The following is a 19638-nucleotide window of genomic DNA, read 5'->3' as shown; positions in this document are numbered from 1 at the left end:
AGATTTGCCAAACCTTATAGGAGTGTGACGACTGATGAGTATTTAAAAATCTCTCTGCCTCTCTGTGTGTCTCCTCTGCTATGGATCAATACCTATTTTATACTGTCTATAATTGAAATGCACGGAGCCTGAGGTGATTTAGCTGGCTTTAATTTCCTTGTTTGTTATGAATACAAATGTTAGCCAGAGGACATCAGATCTCCAGTCATCTATAGACACACAAACACACGCACTCCTTCCTGCCCTTACTCACTGAAATATACCTCAGTTGACCTTTCCATACACAAAGCCTGCCCATAACTGCTGCGACTGATTACTTACCTTGACAATTAATCTGCTGATCGTTATCTCAATTTGAGTCATTTTAAAACTACAAAATATAATTTACAAATCCCCCGAATATAAGTCGTCAAAGTCAAATGTCCAGAAAAGTAAAAAAAAAAGGTCCAAAACCTGAAAGAGATTAAATTCACTTTCACAGAAATTATTTTTGCTTGAAAAATGACAAAAATTATTAATTTGTTATCAATGTTGTTGCAGATAAATGATCCGCCAATCAACTAGTCCAAATACACACACATTTTTACATTTGAGAGACTTACTACTGAAGTACGTATATCATTTTCATCTAATAAATGCTTGTACGTCAAGCCAATTACGATTTAGAAAAATCTGTCTTTACTCAGGCTGAGAGGTGGCTGAGAAATGTGAAGGCTCCTATTTAATAAAAGGCAAAGGGCACTAACCGCATCTCTACCCCTACTTTGGTTCGGCCCTGTACAGCCTCAGAGAAAGGTGAGATTACAGGGGGGGAAAGTGGCATCAGCACGGTAGAATGAACGAGGAAAGAGCAAAAGGAGTGCAGGACCTTGTTAAAAGCCCCACGGTGACAGCCAAGGAAAGGCTTCAGCTCCGAGTCATTAAATGTGGCTGAAGTTGGGGTGAGTGACTCAAAAAAAATAGAGTGTTTCAGAGGCGAGTGCTGCAAATTGATGCGAGGAGCGCTCAAGTTGTAGCTCGCTTTGGCAAAAGCATAGAAGCGATGAAAATGAGACAGAAAAGCAAAAACGTCTATTATAATCACAACTTTTACTGAAAAATCTAACTCGTAGCCTGGTTTCTGAACACTGAACAGTGACACTGTTATCAATTACATACAAATAAAAAAGTGAGGGTGGACATACATAATTACGTGGGAATTCCTCAAGCCTTTGAGTGCAAATGGTATCAAAAAATCCTAAAAAGCCTTTCGTTTTCTATACCTCCAGGGGAGTTGAACAAGTGCTACCATCAAAGACAGCAACATCCACATTACTGTATGCACATAGCACACAAGAGTTTCTGCTGAAGCAAGATGTTTTACAATGTAACTGAGTTTTGGACTCCTGAAACATCAAAAATATTTTTACCTCGTCGGGTCTTGAATCTTTCAATCCTTGTCGAATTTTCTGTCACGGACACCGAGTCCGGCAAATAGCACAAATGAATAATTCAGCAGTTGAAGCAACCTATCAGAGCAACCAACTCCTCTGGTGTTCGGAGGATCTCAGACAGTGGTATAAATCCCAACAGTCGCCACGTGCTTGATGAATAAGAGCGTAGATAAAATAGCACAACAGCCTGTACATTTGGAAATAAGCTTTCTGACCCTGTAGATCTCCGGGCTTTCTATTTTGGTTTCAGTATGTCATCTAACGATTGTCAAACAACTTCTCATCTGCTCCTGTCCCACAGCGATTCATTCCTGCTCATGACTTCACAAAGCTTCCTCCATCCTGCCAAATCTCTATACGTCAAACAAGAAGATGACAAAGATCTGGGTGAAGAGGTGTAGTGTTGCAGTTGAAGATTTGAAACATTCCAAGTGAGATGTTTGACTTGCAGCTCAGGTTTGGTGTTTCTGCTTTACCAGGCTACATTAAAAAGGTGAAGTAGTATCTCCGCTCCCTCTTTGTGATGCTAAAAGCACTGCTTTTAACGAGAGCAGTGGAAAAATAACCTGCTTTTAATCCACAAACGCCCTGACAAAGATGGATCTGTCCTCGTGAGCTTTTGAGCGTTTCAAAGTCTTATCAAGGAGGAAAATCTAAAGATGAGTGTCTGGGGAACAACAACACTGGAGGGAGAGGACTCTCATTTAGCTTCAGTTCTCCTAAGGCAGCCGTGTTCCCCGGGCTGATGGATGAAGGGAGAAACTCATCTCATGACTAATTATATATCTCCCCTCCAGAACTATTGTGTCTGGGGGTTGGAAATAACACAACCCTCTGCTCTGACCAAGTAGTAAACAAACCCGAATGATGGAGGCGAGTGGGTCTCCTCTTTCTCCCTCACAACACTGTGGAGCATGGCTGCCAAACACACAGCGCACAGGCAGAATCTGGCAGCTTATACTCCTACCATCCCGTGGTTGAGTGTGTAATACCTCAATAAGTGCCGTTAGAACACGAGTGATGTTGTTGTGACTATGTTGATTATGTGAGGTCCATTGTTTTGGGATTGAAAAACATCATTGTTGCCATCACTCAAAAATTTAAGTTTCAATGAACAAGAACATGTTGAAATGCACAATATTTCCATATTTGCTGTTGAAATGCTTCGGCACATAACAGCACTATTGCTACTGTAATAGTCAAACACATTTTTAAGTACACTAGAGTATTATCAGAACAACAAATAGAAAGAATAATGAATTTCTGTAAGGGCCAGTCAAGTTCTTTCACAGCAAACTGAGAAAACTATTTCTTTATGGAATTCACTTGGAAAAGGCGTAGCTCTTTGCAACTATTTAAATTATTGAAAAAATAATAATTTTCTAAAGCAAAGATGTGAAACTTCCTCTGGGTTCAGCGTCTCAAATGTGAGAATTGGACACATTAATAAATGGAACACTTTGGGCTTTGGACTGTTTCGAACTAGAAATTAGAAATACAAAAACTTGCCATGTGTACATTTTGATTGTGCATTATTGATTGCTGTAATCATTCCTCTTGGCATATTGGCCGTGTAGCAAAACCTTTGAACACTGAGAAATGGGAGACAAAATCTACAGAGTCTCTTTTTTCGTGCAAAAATGCATTTTGTATTTTAGTGAAAAAGAACACAAAGCAACCCGAGTCAGCCGAATCAAGTTGATAGCTTTCAAACTTAGACATTTTAGTACAAAATGTCTTGCCCTTGGGGACCTGTGGCGGAGGGATATGTCAAGCAGTCACATGTTGGTATGTTGCCGTAACAAAACACTGGAAAGGAATAGACACGCAACTGCCAGGACGTAGATACCAACAGGATGTAGCCGACTGCTAAATCTTCATATTAAAAGAACTTCTGCATTTTGGACAGGACTTGGATTCTATTGCAGTGTAGTTGCTCTACAAAGTTCTTATTATATCATATATATATTATTGTTATGTTTTATCGATGATGCTGATGTTATCTAATGACACAGTTCAGCCTGTAGTTCACCTCAGCTGTCTCTTGGGCTCCATGATACGCTGTAGAGACCAGGCTTCACTGTCGAATCACACTCAGTTTAAACCCGAGCAGACACCTAGCAGGAGGCACTCGATCCTCTTGCACTTTGAGCTCCTCTAATCTCTTATTCATGTATTCAAGGTGAGAGGAGAGGAGCAGCTACAAGTGAGCGCCGAACGGGTCGGAAGAACGGAGATGAAGAGGGGGAGAAAGCTCTGGTTAACAGAAAGAAGAGGTGAAGAGAGAGAGAGAGAAAAGAAAATGGGAGGAGAAAAGCCTCGACTCCCTCTCATCCTTCCATGAAGGAGTTGATCTAAAGGAATCCCCATCTGATCCAAATGTTGTTTGAATGTTTTATGGCGGACAAGACATCGAGCTGAGGCTTGGATAAGATGTGGCTCAAGAGAGCTCTGATCAGAGGACATTTTCAGATTGGGGAGCTTTTTTTTCCTGACCACTCTAAACTGTATGCATACATTCTTCAAAACGCTGAGCAAATATAGTTATCTTAGCGCTGTATGATTGGCTTTTTAATGTCTCATCATTTACATTATGTTTCGACAGTGTCAGTCACTGGATTCATTAACGACAGGCTGCACCAGCTAAATACATTTACACAGCAGAGAAACACGCAACTGTTGAATAATGGAGGACTGAAATACTGAGATATGATGCATACAGCATTCGCCCACAGACACATCTTTAGAAACATATCCAGCATTTCCGACAATTGCATGGGGGCTAATTCATTTGTGTCAATGAAATGTTCAGTACAACGTATCAATCTTTTTTAAATTGTATTAAACATCAGTACATTTTCATATGCTCACACCTACATTCCTGCAAAGCGCAGTTTGTGGATGAACATATGAAGGAGTAAAAAAAAACATTCAATCATACATGAATGCTGCTAATGCATAGAAACCTGTATGCAACACAGATTATTTCAGCTGTGACAAAGCCCTACAAGGATGCAGGGTAGCGTTTGTGTTCAAAGCCTTGTTTCCTCGGAAGAGACAGTATTTACAGTTTATTATGCCGGTGCCATCTCTAAGCGCTCATGTAATGCAAATGCACACACATGCATGCTCACAAACCCATTTAGAATTTAAGCATGTTGTGCTGTCTCGGAGCTTTCATTTCATTTGCACCGACATTGCGAATAAGAAGCATGAACTGAGTGCAAAGAATAGAATGCATAATGCCCACCTGCAAGGCATCAGAGCTCATATAGCTGCATACGAGCCTTTAAAGCCGAGATTGGGGACATGTTTAATGTCTCTCACTAAGCTCTCGTGGATAAGGAAGACAAAAAAGCTCTTAACAAGGGTAACGAGTGAATTGCTGCCTGTGATGGGTTAACTTGTAACCTGTAAGATAAGGAAGTGGGAGGGGACTGTCACGCTGACGTCAATGCTGAAAGAGAAACTAAAAGGAGCAAAAGAGCTGCGTGTTTTTACTTTTCTTTACGGATCTGAAATATTTGGGAAAAACTACACACACCAGGTAAAGTAGTAATTTGTCATGTTCGCAGTCTTGTCTTTAGTAATAACTAGTTTATTTGAGTGACTTCTAACACAGACGACTATGCATCTGGATTGACTTTACACCGCTCTAACTTTTCTTCATTATTTCTCCTCATATTTTCTAGACATGGCCGCTGCTGCTAGGAGTCAAAATGCTGAGGATAGTTTTCTTTGTTCCATTTGTCTGGATGTGTTCAATAAACCCGTGTCGATTCCCTGTGGGCACAACTTCTGTCTTGGCTGCATCACAGCCTACTGGGACACTCCCGATACTGTAATGCAGTGTCCACTGTGTAAAGAACAATTCTTCAAGAGGCCAATGCTTCGGGTTAACACGTTCATTGCCGAGATGGCCTCAAAGTTGCCCGAATCTGAAAGACATTGTGTTACCCCTGAAAAAGCAGGAAGTGGAAAGGTGCTCTGTGATCGGTGCAAGCTCCCAGCCATCAAGTCCTGCTTGGTGTGTTTCCTGTCTTTCTGTGAGACACATCTGACGCCTCATCAGAAAATTCCAGCCATGAAAAAACACAAGCTGATCCACCCGGTTGAGAACCTGGAGGGCAGGATGTGCAAGACGCATTACGAGCCTTTGGAACTGTTTTGCAGGGTCGATCGCATGTTTGTTTGCCAGTCCTGTAAAGACAGTGACCATAAAACCCACGACATCGTGAATCTGCAGGATGAGGCTCAAACAGCAAAGGCCGCGCTCAGAGTAAAGAAAGAAAGCACGGACGAGATGATCCAGGCGCGTCAGCAGAAAATTCACGAGATCCAACAGTCAGTGGACGCTAGCAGAAAAAAGGCAGCGAAGGCCCTGTCATACAGCGCGCATGCAATGACTGCTATGGTGGACTACATCAGGAGAAGCCATGCAGAGCTGGCTGAGGTAATTGAGATAAAGCAGAAAAAAATTGAAACAGAGAGAAATGGCTTAATTAAAGAACTGGAGGGAGAAATTATACAACTGAAGCGAAAAAAAACGCAGCTTAATCAGGTCCAATTCACCGACGACGCCTTGTTGTTCCTTGAGAATTTGCTGTCTCTTACCTGCACTGAGCCTCAGGTTAAGAACTGGTCTGATGTGACTCTTAACAGTGGTGAGTTTACCGAGCAGGGAGCCATGGCCATGTTGGAGACGACAGTGACGAAAGAAATAAGGATGCTGTGTGATCCCGACTGGAAAGAAGTGCAGCGGCATGCTGTGGATGTGACTCTGGATCCGGACACAGCCAACCATCTTCTCATTGTTTCTCCGGATGGGAAGCGGGTCACACATGGAGACAGGAAGAGGAATGTGGCAAAGAAACCAGAGAGGTTCGAACATGTCCTCAATGTCCTCGCAAAGGAGGGTTTCTCCTCAGGACAATCCTACTACGAGGTCCAGGTTAAAGACAAAACAGACTGGGATTTAGGAGTTGCAAACCAGTCCATCAACAGGAAGGGCGACATACGATTAAGCCCCAAGAACGGATACTGGACTATTTACCTAAGAAAAGGAAATGAGTTGACAGCCAACGCCAGCCCCGCCATCAACCTCAACGTGAGGGAGATGCCTCATAAGGTGGGCGTGTTTGTGGACTACGAGCTGGGTCAAGTCTCCTTTTACGACGCGGACTCCCGGGCTTGCATCTTCTCCTTCACCGGATGGAACTTCACCGAGAAGCTCTTCCCATTCTTCAGCCCCTGCGCCAATGACGGCGACAAAAATCCCGCCCCCTTGATCATCACTGCTGTCAAACGCAACAGCTGAGTTTCTTGTTTTGTTTTCCGGCTTTGGGAAACAAAAAAGAGACGAGGGCAAAAGCGGACTTGGAGAGAGATCACAGTAGAGCGCTGAAAGGTTTTTTTATCTGTGAAGCTCCGGTGTGTCATTCTGTTTCTCCCATCCATCAGTGTCAGAGCGGTGTGTCACTACGTGTCGCCTGTCATACAGACAGCTGTGGATCTCCAAGGGAATGCACATGCAGCCATCAGGACATTCAGGACACACACACACACACACACACACACACAGTGTGACATTACAGTCATACATCTCCCTGGGTTACAAAAAGAGATCTTTATGGGCGGGCCATTCATTTTGATACTTTAAAGCTACTCTTGCCTGCCAACATATCATTTACAAATATTTCAGAGCACTTATTTTGTGCTCTTTGGGGTGCCACATATCAGGTGTGTTTAGTTTTGACATGATGGATGGGATTGATACCGAGAGCCGGTTTAAATAACTATTCCTGGGTTCACGAAATACTCTTTGACCTACATGGGATTCACCCCGGGGACAGCATATCCGAAGTGATCCCCATTACACAACAAGCGATGGAAAATAAATCAACACAGAAAATAGTCAAACAAATATTAGGCCTCTGATTAAGTCAGTTCTTATAATGCGAGTCTGTATGAGAACTATTTTCTCCAACAAAAGGGTTGTTATTGAATGAATCAGTCACAACTCAGGGGCCCGACTGGCATGACGTCGTGTCCTCTAATTAAAATCAGCCAAACCTGCTTTCCAAGTTCAAACACAGCAAATCTATTTGGTTAGGAGAGACTTAAGCAACTGTTTTCTGAGCAGAGCCAATTAAAGTGTGTGTTTGTTTGTCGGTGGGTAACATTTAATTCTGTTTCTCTTTCTTTGAGTCGTGTATACGTTGCTGTTTTGGTTTTTTTGGGAGACTGTTTTCCCAAGTAGAACGGATTCAAGCAACACGGCTCTCTAGAGGCCGTAGTTATTATGAAAGAATATGTCAACGCTGACTTTTTGAAAAAGCACGACCGCCGTCGTCCCCGAACCACAACCATGTGTTTATTATTGTAACCAAGACAACAAAGGTCTCCTAACCTTCACAAAGTCCTTGTTTTAACCCAAAACATGATCTTCCCCCCCAAAAAACGAACCGAAGTCATTGTTTGCGCTGAATCAAACTAAATGATAGTGTCGTCACGTCATGAAACAGTTTCGGAAGTCACAGACGTGGTCCTGCTGATAGAGGACACAAACAAACAATGCATTGTGTCCTTTCATTTTCCAGGACTTGATTTGTTGTTTCGTGTTTTATTCGTCATGATGCTGCTCGTCTCTTAAATGAGGTTGTTATGATCTCATCTGGACATAAAGGAGCTGAAGAGCTTCACGAGAGTCGGTCAGATTGGCCCACTGAATCGTAGTATCATTAAGAGCTGAGGGACCACACACTGGGCTAATGAGCGTGTGGAGCTGTTGGATAAAAACCTTGTACAGCATCTCCATAATGTCTGTTAATAGAACTCACACGTTTTCTTTCGATGATCACGCTTTTTTGGCTGTTTTAAGTGAGGAAGATAAATAATGTCAAATCAAAGAGGACCACGCTATGAATTGGGTGAATTGTCTGCATTCATGCAGAAATTGTTAGTGAAGTGATTGTTGCCATTCTTTCGAAAATGTATTTGGCGGAACAAATCCTTTTTAATTTTGACGTCACTTTTTGAGAAATTGTGATGACCATTCTGTGTTTCATTTTGTTTTAAATGATTCGTGTTTTTAACAACTTAACACTTTGTTTGATAATGAAAACACAGCCCTGTATGTACTGTATGTATGTTGGCTATACTGACGAGGGGAAAAATAATAATAAAGGTGATTTAGAAAATTGCAGAACAGTAATCTCCTTGATTTTGTTTTATCTGGACAACACACTTGATAAACGCTCACAACAAATCTAAGAAATCCTGCCAACAGATAAACACACTGAATGCTGAATTACTTCCATAAGCAATTAAAGTGCATCTGTCACTTTGAGGAATATAAACACAAATTAGAGACTCTACTGACAGCCTGAGATTCCCACAACATACACTTAGCAATTTTGTAGCCACCGATCGCAAAATAATCCACCGCTTTTCTCTCTGTGCATTTTGAAAAATAATGACAACTCTGCCTTTCACAAACACAGGAATGAGCATTTAATGGTTTGACACAGATAATTGCATGCTATGTCTCAAGTGAAAACATGTTATCTGCAAAATGGGAATAGAAATGTGCAGGTGCTGTATGAAGAGACACCTTGGGTAAACATCACGCAAAATGTGCTTCGTTTTACTGCTCAGTGTGCTGCTTTAATGGTCAGTACTGGAAAACTTACACAGCAATACTGACATGTAAAAAACAAACGCTGCTGAGGGTCAACCTACTATTAACTCAGTTTGGTGCTTCAATCTATTAATGCATTCGATTTTATGAACATGTCACATGTTTTGTATGAAAAATCTGAATCTGCAAAGTAACTTGTGACTATATCTGTAGAATAAATGTGGTGAGTAAAAGTATAAAGTAGCATAAAAAGGAAATACATAAGCACAAGTACCATCAAATTCTTCTCAACTACAATAGTACTCCAGTACTGGAGTAAATGTACTTAGTTAACTTCCATCAATGCTCATGGAAATAGTGGTTTGATATTTGTACTATTTACAACCTAATAAATCTGTATAATAAAAAATATATAGACATATATATATACACACACACACACACACATATACATTCCTCTTAAAATTCAAATATTATTTTTGAACACTGAATTGGTACGCAGCGACCACACAACCTTGAACCTGTTTATTTACATGCATCCATAATATTGGACAGTACAGGTGAGCCTTACAAAGGCTCATGTACTTGAGACTGCATTTTGACAATATTTTCATTTTTCAACATATTTACAATGCTGAAAGTAGAATGTTTTAATTAATCATCCCAGGCTGACGAAACTGCAGTAATAGCCTCAATTGTGGTTTAAATATAGCAGCTCTTCTCTATCTGAAATGTGCTCCAGTGTAATACTGTCATGGAAACAGAATGGTGAAACTGTGTTTGTTGACAAGACCGCTTTATAATGAGCCTACGTTTTCTCTCAAGCAGCATTTTCAAATTAAAAGCACAGTCCTGGATGCAGTAAGACAGCTGCTGATTTGTGAAGCTAACCCAGAGCACATCACATGTAACTTCTATTGATCCAGTCGACGAGTGAACACACCAACAGCTTTTTAATTGCTCTTTCTGTTCACTTGGTTTAGTTTAATCACAACAGAACTGCAAAGAGAGGATGATCCTGGACTGCGGAGAAATGCTGATACCCATGAAAAAAACAAGTCAACTCCAGCAGTTTGTACGGAGGCCCCGAGGCAGTCTTTGCTACGCATTGTTTGAAAAGAGTCGCTGGTGAGGTCATGAGTAATGAAAAGTGTAAATCTAAATGAACCACAAAGAGTGTGCAACTGAAAAGCTTTTCTATTAAAATGCACAGCACCTTCACTCGTCACTTTCCAGCGAATATATATTCAGAATTCAAAATATTGTCTGGCTCACACTCTAAAATATAATAATAATTGGTGTGTGGTTGGGATGTATTGGTGTTGTCCACCTACAGAGCTTTGAACAACTTTGTCTCCATTGAGCTACATACGATCTCATTAGTCAACACCTACTGGTGTTCAGCCCTGCCATCATTAATACTACACCACAATACTTTGGTTCATGAAAAAACTAATGCCTTTCCCATCATCTTCAATGTTACTTTGTTTTTTTTGCTAATTAGCTAATATTACCATGCTTACATGATGAGATAAGAAGGTAAATATGATGAACACAGTAAACATACTACCTGCTAAAAATCAGCATGTCATTTGGAGCATTAGCATCTTGGCGTTAGCATTTAGCTCAAATGATGACCGAACCCCCCCCCCCCTCCCCCTCCGTCATGCTAGATAACTACACGTCTGCATTACTTTTTCCGAACAGGACGTCCTGATGTTTGTCTCACTGTGTTAGATCATAGATAGAGTCTCGGAGTACATTGGTCTGGGTTATTGCACAGGCTTAATGAACGGCAGTTTGTGAAAAATACAAGTGCATCATGTGGTGTGTGTGTGTTGCGTCCATGTTTCCACAGGACCACATGTCTTTGTCCCACAGTATGTGTGTCTAATGAAGTGCCAAATGTAATGAGATAAATCTATCCATGTGGGTCCCTTAACGAGGCTAAATCCACATGGCTGCTAATGAGTCGGTGCTCCATCAGTCGTCCCTCGGAGGACCGGAGGACCTGACTGGAGCCGGAGACGACCCGGAGGCAGACAGAATCACACCCTGTAAGCCAGTGAATCCAAAGCTCCAGCTGTTGCAGACCTCCATCATTTAGCCACCGGTACTTCAGGGAGGGACTTCAAGTTAGCAAGCCGCTACAACTGCTAGACAGCGGAGTCATAGCCGGCGCAGGGAAACACTAATCATCGTAATCATTGATCTGCCATTACTGGGCCATACTCATTAGCTTGATGGAACAATGCTCTTGAGGATTTGTTACTCGGCTATTATTAGCTTTGCTGCTACTTCTGTGTTAAACATGTGCACTCCACACAGCTGCTACATGCTGTGCAACAACATGCGGCTGATGGAACAGCATACACGGCTGAAACATTTACTCAAGAAGCCGGAGTTATTCAAACAATAAAAATCCTCAATTTATATTATTTGTTTCAAAGCCTTGTTTTCATCCGTGGAAGTATGATATCCAGCAAACATATACCGTTATCACTGTCACACACAGAACTGATGCTGTGTATTGAACTTCCAAATTGAAAATGAAGCAAAAGCAAAAGAGAAATGCAGAATCAGGCGGTAAAAACACCATCAACTATTACATTTTTGGGAATTTAAAAGCTGCTTTAGTGACACGGTAGCCATGAGAAAGCCCGAGCAAAGGGCTTTCTCAGGGCAACACAAGGTAAAAGGATACTCCATGATAAGATAAAACAAGCCCTGCTGCAAGCTTGCCTACAAGAACGAACTACATTCAACGAACATGCAATCCATTTCTTTGACAATGTCTTTCCTTGAAGGTTTCCTGTCGGTTTCCCTGGAAGCTGTGAGGAAATGCAGAGGAACTGCAGCGAGAGGTGTCATCATGATAGTCGTGCACTTATCCTGCTTTAATGGCACCTTTATTGTAAGAGTGTTAAAAAAAACTCCAACTGCCAGAGAGAAAAATAACGGATGAGTGACTTTGTTCTCTACTGTATCTCTAAGCTGGACGTGAAGAGAAATGGGTGGCTTTTCCAGTGAAAGACCAGATTTGTGCTTCACAAAGGCTTTGATCTTAAGGCTTTCTGACAGGCTTTAATCCGAGCAGACCGCACACACCCGTCCATCTTTTCATTGACTTCATACAAAATGAACTTCATTTATTTCCAGCTGTCAGTTTGTGGTTTTGAGAAACGTCAGTACGGCGAAAGTGCTTAAGTGAACTCTTTCAAAGGACTCTGTGGTTGACAAATAAATAAAAAATAGTGTCTATAAAAAGTAAATGAGAAATTGTGAAAACCATGCTTTCCTTTATACACAAATGGTGGCGAGTCATACTGTACTGCAACTCTGGGCCGCTGCTTTTCATGCGCACTGAAGCTCTCGTCACAGAGGTCGCTTTTATAAATGCGCCTGCTGCACCTTTTCTTTTCTTCTGTTATTTTCACTGGATCTGTGGCGGCAGGTGTCCCCTCCAAATTCATATTTCTAAACAACGCAGGGGCAGGATGTGGGAAGGAGAGGACATTCAAATCATGAAACAAAAATGGTAAAAAAAAAAAGAAGAAGCAGAGTTTACTCATCTTTAGGCACCCGTGGGTGTTTTATCAGAGTATGACAAATAGAAAATAGCAGCTCCTGGAAGGACGGAAACTGACGCTAATTGGAGAGACAAGCGATCAAAGTCCTACAGGATAGAATGGTGAAAGAAAGAGGAGCTGCAGACTTGCTGGCAAAGCCTCATTTCTATATATTTCACTCATTTAATATTTACAGGGAGGTCATATGTGTGTGGATAAAATGTACTTGATTTGACATGTTAGTTAGGACATTTGCTGCATTAGCCTGATACAGACATTCTTCTTTGGATGTATTAGACAATTCCTCATCAATTTATTATGATATTACTTGTATCAACATTGTGATAATACAGAGGACATATTCATAATACCTAACCCTAATTAGTAATGTTAATTAATCCGTTCATCTTTGATTCCAAATAGATTACCACGAGTGGGTCCAAGGGGGCTTCTGCAAATCCCAGCATGCAATAAGCCTGGGGCACGGTACACCCTTGACAGTGTTGCAATACAAAATGAATATTATATTCATCAGCTCTTTATCGTCATTACGGAGGAACAAGATATATTTTCGAGTTAAAAAGCAATCTCAGCAGCTTGAAATAGTTCGGCTTTGTTTGCTCAAGATTTAAGGGGATAGTGCCTGCAAGGTCAACACTGCTGTTGCCTGGGGGAGAAACATGATCTTCCTTACATAATTGGTAACACTAGCCAGTGGTGAGACTGAAAGAAAGATGGGTCATGTGCAGATTCTCCCCAGGTGGACTACCTTATCTCTACCTCTGAGGATTGTATCTATAATAGCACAAAGCACGCAAATCTTTGATGGAATTGTTGCCGACTGTCTTTGGCGGGAGATAAATAAGGCATTTAGCCAGCTAGTGTGAGGTTCCACAGGCCATGTTTGACTATGACCACCACCAGTGAGTAAGCTGTGCCCTGCAAGTACTGATATTAGTTCATTTGGAGCCCCTGTGCATCTCTGCCAGATTTTAAATCCCGACCAATTAGCGTCACCCCGACGGATGAAAACATGGAGAAACACCTCTACGTCTTAAGGGCCCTCTTCTTTCTACCGCTCACAATGCAATTAATTAGAAAGCCCTTCGTTAATTGGACAGCACACTGGCCCTGATTAAAATCAGGCTCATTGGGTGAAACACGCGCACACAGGCAGAAACTACAGCGCATGTATTTGCACACAAGGATATCACCACAGCATTTGGTGTCCAACGGGTCAGAGAGCTGAAGGCTTGGGAGCTTTTGATTGGCGGGTCTGTTGGCATGGTGAGAGGCAGGCGGATGAGAGATCTCCATTGTGCCGCCTCCTGGTTTTAGCCGTGTGACCTCCAAACAGTCCAGACGAGCGGAGCCGCGGGCTACGGCAAGCTAATCAAAAACAGCAAAGACCAAACAAGGCTACCTCTTTCAGACCGTCTCAAAATAACAGGATTAGAGTTTATCGCTCACCAGCAGTTATTTGATGCTGGGAGCATTTAAATTACATTCCATCAGGAAACATCCAACCAGACATAGTGAGCCACTGTAATTCCAGGCAGTGGCTGTGCAGCACAACACATAATAGCGTTGGGGCTTTGTCGAGAAACCAGAGAGGACGGGGTTTCTATATTCTTTCGTGTCACGCCGTCACTGTAGTGAGGTAGTATCGTCAGTACCTGGAGGCAGACTGGTTCTTTTCCTCTTCTTGCAGTTGTTTGCAGCAGTGTTTTCCATCGAGGCACACTCTGTCACCAGCGGCCCGTTGGAGCTGCTGAAGTGGAGCGGGTCATTGCTGGCCGTTGGGTCAAAGGGCAGAGCGCTGAGCCCTAAAACATGACAACAAGTGCCACGTTACAAAACAGCAGGGGTACAATCATGTGTGGTCACACGCAGTAATATATATCTAAAGAGAAATATTTCATCCACAAAATGACCATTTGTTTATCAGTGACTCACCCAGTGTTACTTTGTATTCGTTTGGAAGAAAACTGTTTGTCTTGCAGTTCTCCACGGAGAATGATAATGAACTCATGGTCTTGATGAATTGAGGTAAATGGGGGCCGCGTTTGGGAAGTAGTGAGCATACGACTGAATAAATAACATCCGAATAAGACTTGGATTATACTGCACGAGCTGTGTGAGAGTGTCTAAACGGATGTTTTGATATCGATTTGTAGTTGCCAAACGTTCTTCCCATTTACCCCAATTCATCAACACCTTTCACAGTTTTTCGAATTCTTCCTTCACCGTAGGAACAAGGTGACACGGGGTGAGCGACTGGTAAACAAATGGTCATTTTGTGGGAGAAGTATTCCTTTAAAGTTGTGTTGACGGGATACAGATTTTGAAGACACTTTGAAGAAATTAGTTTGAGGTGTTTCTGAGATATCGCTTTCATGAGAATGGGACGCACGGACAGCCTGAAAACATAATGCCTACAAGCATAAAGACGCATCACTGAGCCAAAAGAATTGTCAGGTATTGATGATGTTTGGTGTGCTCGATGTCTGCATTACACATATAACAAGACATATTTCACAATGACCTTTGCTCCCTATTATCTTTCAAGTTGTTTAAAAACATTTCAAATTTAAAAACAGAGACTGATAACGTCTGAAATGCTGTGAACATATCTTATGAAAAGACATTAGACGGAGTTGATCTTCTCCTACCAGTAATATCCGAAACAAGTTCTTAAAAACATCACAGGCAGCCGGAGGATGAGATATAATAAACTAAAAAACCCAATAAAATATTTCTATCCTGAGATGCTGCCATGAGTTTCTAGAGCTTACCTCAAATATCTTATTAATGTGGGCAGACTGTCTGCACGCACACACACTAAAACACACACACACACACACACACACACACACACACACACACACACACACACACACACACACACACACAGAGTCTGGACTTTAATGCAAATCAACCAACCTCTATATCCTGTACTATAAATACTTCATTTTCATTCAAATCGCTTTCATGTTATTCTATTCCTTTAATATTCAGACACGGAGAGCGATAAATAAAGTCACATCCTTGAGTAATGGTCAAAACACTGATTTATTTACAAACCCTGAGGAATGAATAACAAATACGGGCTAAAACATCAGCTATTATCTGCTCGTTATTCTGAGGAACTGGTGTAAGACACCAGTTCCATACTAATATGAAATGCGTAACTCTTAATTAACACCTGTTTCTGCACGTCTCACTTTTTTCCAATGCAATGATCTGGATGATGGCATGTGAATCCTTCTCTCTCTCAGACCAGCTTCATTGATCACTCACAGGGGGGTTGAAACGCAGGTCGTCAATGTTATTTGGATTTCACTGAGTGCTTGTGTGAGAGAGTGACTGATATTATTTTTGTTGCTCATAAAAAAAAAAGAAGAGTTGCATAATTGATTGCAATGAAAGGTCAAAATAATGAATTAAAAAGGAACCTCTCAGCTTTCCCATCACATCACCATCTTTCTCTGAGGACCCTGATTTCAATATCCAGTAACACAATAATCCAGAAAATCCTGCTTTTTAAAGTACCATTTTGGAGCATTAATGTTTAATTGAGCCATTTGTTTTTTTTTAAGTTATGTACTTACAGACACTCTGTCAAATGATCAGGAGCTCATTTGTGCTTTCATCCAAATCCACTCTGAACTGTATTTAAACAAAGGCACATTTGGAGCCTTAGCTTGAAGTATGAGTATCATCCAGCAACTGGAAACTACATTCAGAGGCTGTTGGACACAAAACCCAAAAGAAAATTGGGGACAAAAACAATACTCGTTGGGTAAAAATCTGCATAGAGAAAGGTTATGTGTCTTGTATCAGGATTATAACTATATCTGACACAGCTTAGTTTTAACTACGTCTTTGCTGCAGATGTTGCAACATTTTACTTTAAATCCAGATTAAAATGCATCCGAATAATGCACGCATTTTGCCGGTATTGGATGCACAGAAAGGTGCCAGCAGACGCTGACATGAGATTGGCTTCATGCATTTATGGATGCGGCTCAGCCTCTAAATCACCGTTATGTCTCATTCTATATATTGGACAAGACCGGGCCGATAATGTGTTTACAAGAGATTTTAAAAGCAGCCTTCATTCAGCTGAGCCTCCTCCCCCATTCACTATGCAACGGGGACAGATGGAGCCTTTCTCTGCACGGCCCTTCAACCATCTTTTTGTTTCACTGTGCTTGATATTTTCATTTTATAAATCTCTATGCATATATGCGGCGTGTTTTGATGCAAGTACACACAGCTACGCATCAATTCTTAGAGGAAGAAACAATGAAACACCTTGCAGATATTTCCATTTTAACCACAACCTGAGAGCAGCGGTGCTGTCATCTAAAGTATGTGACATAAAAAAACATGTTTACCTTTGGTCCCCCTGTAAACCCAGCTCTTCAAATTAACTCGGTTGCTTCCGCGTTTTTGGATAACAGAAACCTTCAAAACCTTCCTCTGACACCACGTGTGAATACTAATGCAACTGCTCACACATGCCCCTGTATTTCACCCCAAAAAGTCCTCCACCTTTTCTGCTGTCTGTGTAGAACGCAGCTGTCAGGGGTTACATCAAACACATCCATTCACCCGAGATGTCTGCAGCCCATCTCTCTCTCTCTCTCTCTCTCTCTCTCTCTCTCTCTCTCTCCCTCTCTCTCCCTCTCTCTCCCTCTCTCTCCCTCTCTCTCTCTCTCTCTCTCTCTCCCTCTCCCTCTCCCTCTCTCTCTCTCTCTCTCAAAAAATAAAAGAAAGGAAACATAAGGGCCAAGACATCAGAGTTTGTGAAAGACAGGTATGTACACAGGGGTGCTGCTAGGAATTCCGGCCATGAAAACATGTAGCCATGTAGCAGCTACAATGATACAACCGATGCACAACCCCACAACCCCAACCCTAGCAGGTTGAATCCATGATTTACCGTCAGCGTATGCGGAAAACAGGCTACCGAGTCCCCAGTTTAACCGTCACGGAGAGTTAGCAGCCACGACATTGCATGCACTGTTGTGGATACATGCAGCCAGCTCCTCAGAGTTTTGCTCAAAGAAAATGCTTAAAAATCCTTTAAATATTATTTTGAACTATTTAACTGATCCAAATTATTATTGTCAGTTAACTGATAATTATTACCATGCCTATTACTGTAGCAGCAGACATACTATGTTCTAGAAGGAAGCACAAACACTTTAAAAAGGAGCAAGATGAGGTTATGTTGGTCATGTGAGGTCATTTTTAGAAGCAGCGGTTCCATCCATAGCTATTTTTTACAGTATTGATGCATGAAATTATATTGCTGATTGTAAATGTTAAGCACTGACTGAAATTCCCTCACAAACATTTTGGAGTTCCTTGAGGCAGGAGAGATTTTGTGTTGAAAATTGTAAAAGAGCACATCAGATGAAATATTAATGCAGCAGCGTAAAGACTCATTCCATTTTCGTTAATGTGCTCTCTGATATAGACATCCACATCCACTAATGGAAACATAACTCATTCACATCTTAGTTGTGCGTGTCAAAAGGTCCCTCAAAGCTGCTCTAATCAATATTTCTGTATTAATAATGGAAACGTAATATCGTTTGAGAGTTTGTTAGCAGTGACGAACCCACAGAGTATTTTTTTATCATCAACAATGAAGTGTTGTTGCATCTTTAAGCTCATTGTTATAGAAACAGAAATATGAAATAAGTGAACATTTGATAATACTGAATGAAACCTGAAAATCTTACAAGACTGAATGGAATATATTCCGCAAGAAATCACATTCTGGAGTTCATATCAGCTTTGCACTTGACACCGACGACATTTCCTCTTTGTTCTTTTTTTTTTTTTTTTGCAAAATGGCTCCAACTCTTTCAGCACTATCGTCCTGCACGCAAGCAGACGAGCATTTTCTCAATGCACAGAGAGATGAGCAGTAAAGAAGAAAACACTTGAACAGCCTACCATTACACTCCACGTACAGTAAATGTTATGGATCTGACCTCCCTAATGGGTAGGAGAGATCCATGGACAACATAGGATAATATCTGCTGAATATGATACCCCCCCCCCCTTTCATCAGTAAGATGAGTCAATGCCGGACTACAAGCACCAACCATAGCTATCGATGTATTTCAGGAGGACCAATGAGGTGGATCGACTGACCGACCGCTACGACGCTCGGGTGGCTTAAAAACGCAACATGGCGGTAGAGCACAATAAATGTATGCAGAGGCAGAGACCAGGTACAAGCAGCAATATGTTTGACCAACAATGACTCTGATCGGATACTAGAAGTAATTAAATAAATGCTCAGAACGTTGACCAAATACAACGCATGCTAAAATCTCTCCCTTCATTCTTTCTACCTTTCTGAGTTTCTTATCAAAATCTCTGGCGGTGAGCCCAGACACCCTGGGAAGGAAACTCATTTTGACCGCCTGTATCCGCAGTCTTGTTCTTTCGGTCGCTACATGAAGCGTATGACCGTCGGTGGAAGCTGTAAAGCAGATCAACCTGTAAATCGAGATTCGTCAGCTTCCGGCTCAGCTCCCTGGTACACCAAGACGCTCCCGTACAGTCCGAACCGCTCCGCCACGTCAATCTCACACAACATCTTACCCTCAGTCATGAACAAGACCCCGAGATACTTGAGTTCGACTCTCACTCCCAAACCGGAGTGAGGAGTCCAGGGTTTCCTGGCAGAGTACAATGGCCGCGAGCTTGGAGGTGATGCCTCTCAAGCCAACTGCTGAACACAACGGCTACACACAAAATGAAAAACTTTTGCAGTCATCAGGTTCTACTGTGAGAATTATCCTTTCAGATTGACATCATTGTAAATGGAATATCTTTGGGTATCCTTTGCATTGCTGGCTGGACTAAATGAGCACTCTGCATATGCCCCCTTCGGTCTTGACACAGAAAACGATGAGAAAATAATCAACGTCTCACCCAAAAAAAACTTTGGAAACTTTGGATGATAACC

The 19638-nt window shown here is 41.7% G+C and overlaps 1 protein-coding gene and 1 pseudogene across 2 annotated transcripts in view; one reads left to right on the top strand and one right to left on the bottom strand.

The window, feature by feature from the left end:
• The window catches only part of LOC306777906 (ecto-NOX disulfide-thiol exchanger 2-like), a 113285-nt pseudogene extending 94019 nt beyond the window's left edge, over nt 1–19266 (bottom strand). Inside the window, exons 1-2 of the transcript in view lie at nt 19167–19266; nt 14318–14467 (exon numbers count right to left, since the gene is read on the bottom strand). The product of the transcript in view is annotated as an ecto-NOX disulfide-thiol exchanger 2-like (transcript). The remainder of the gene's footprint in view (nt 1–14317; nt 14468–19166) is intronic.
• Nucleotides 4908–6873, top strand: LOC306777632 (E3 ubiquitin-protein ligase TRIM21-like). The gene is made up of 2 exons (XM_079268810.1): nt 4908–4980; nt 5126–6873. Exon 2 carries the CDS (start codon nt 5128–5130, stop codon nt 6748–6750), a length of 1623 nt encoding a protein of 540 aa, XP_079124936.1. The 5' UTR covers nt 4908–4980; nt 5126–5127; the 3' UTR covers nt 6751–6873.
• Nucleotides 19267–19638: the final 372 nt, after the last annotated feature.

This window comes from Melanostigma gelatinosum (genome assembly GCF_949748355.1).
Source record: "Melanostigma gelatinosum genome assembly, chromosome: 5".
Taxonomy (NCBI): Eukaryota; Metazoa; Chordata; class Actinopteri; order Perciformes; family Zoarcidae; genus Melanostigma; species Melanostigma gelatinosum.
Note: the sequence above shows the minus strand (reverse complement) of the source record. Positions and strands in the feature narration are given on the sequence as shown.

Excerpts from the sequence above, each read along its gene's own strand:
- LOC306777632 (XM_079268810.1), top strand. The coding sequence starts at position 5,128 with ATGGCCGCTGCTGCTAGGAGTCAAAATGCTGAGGATAGTTTTCTTTGT.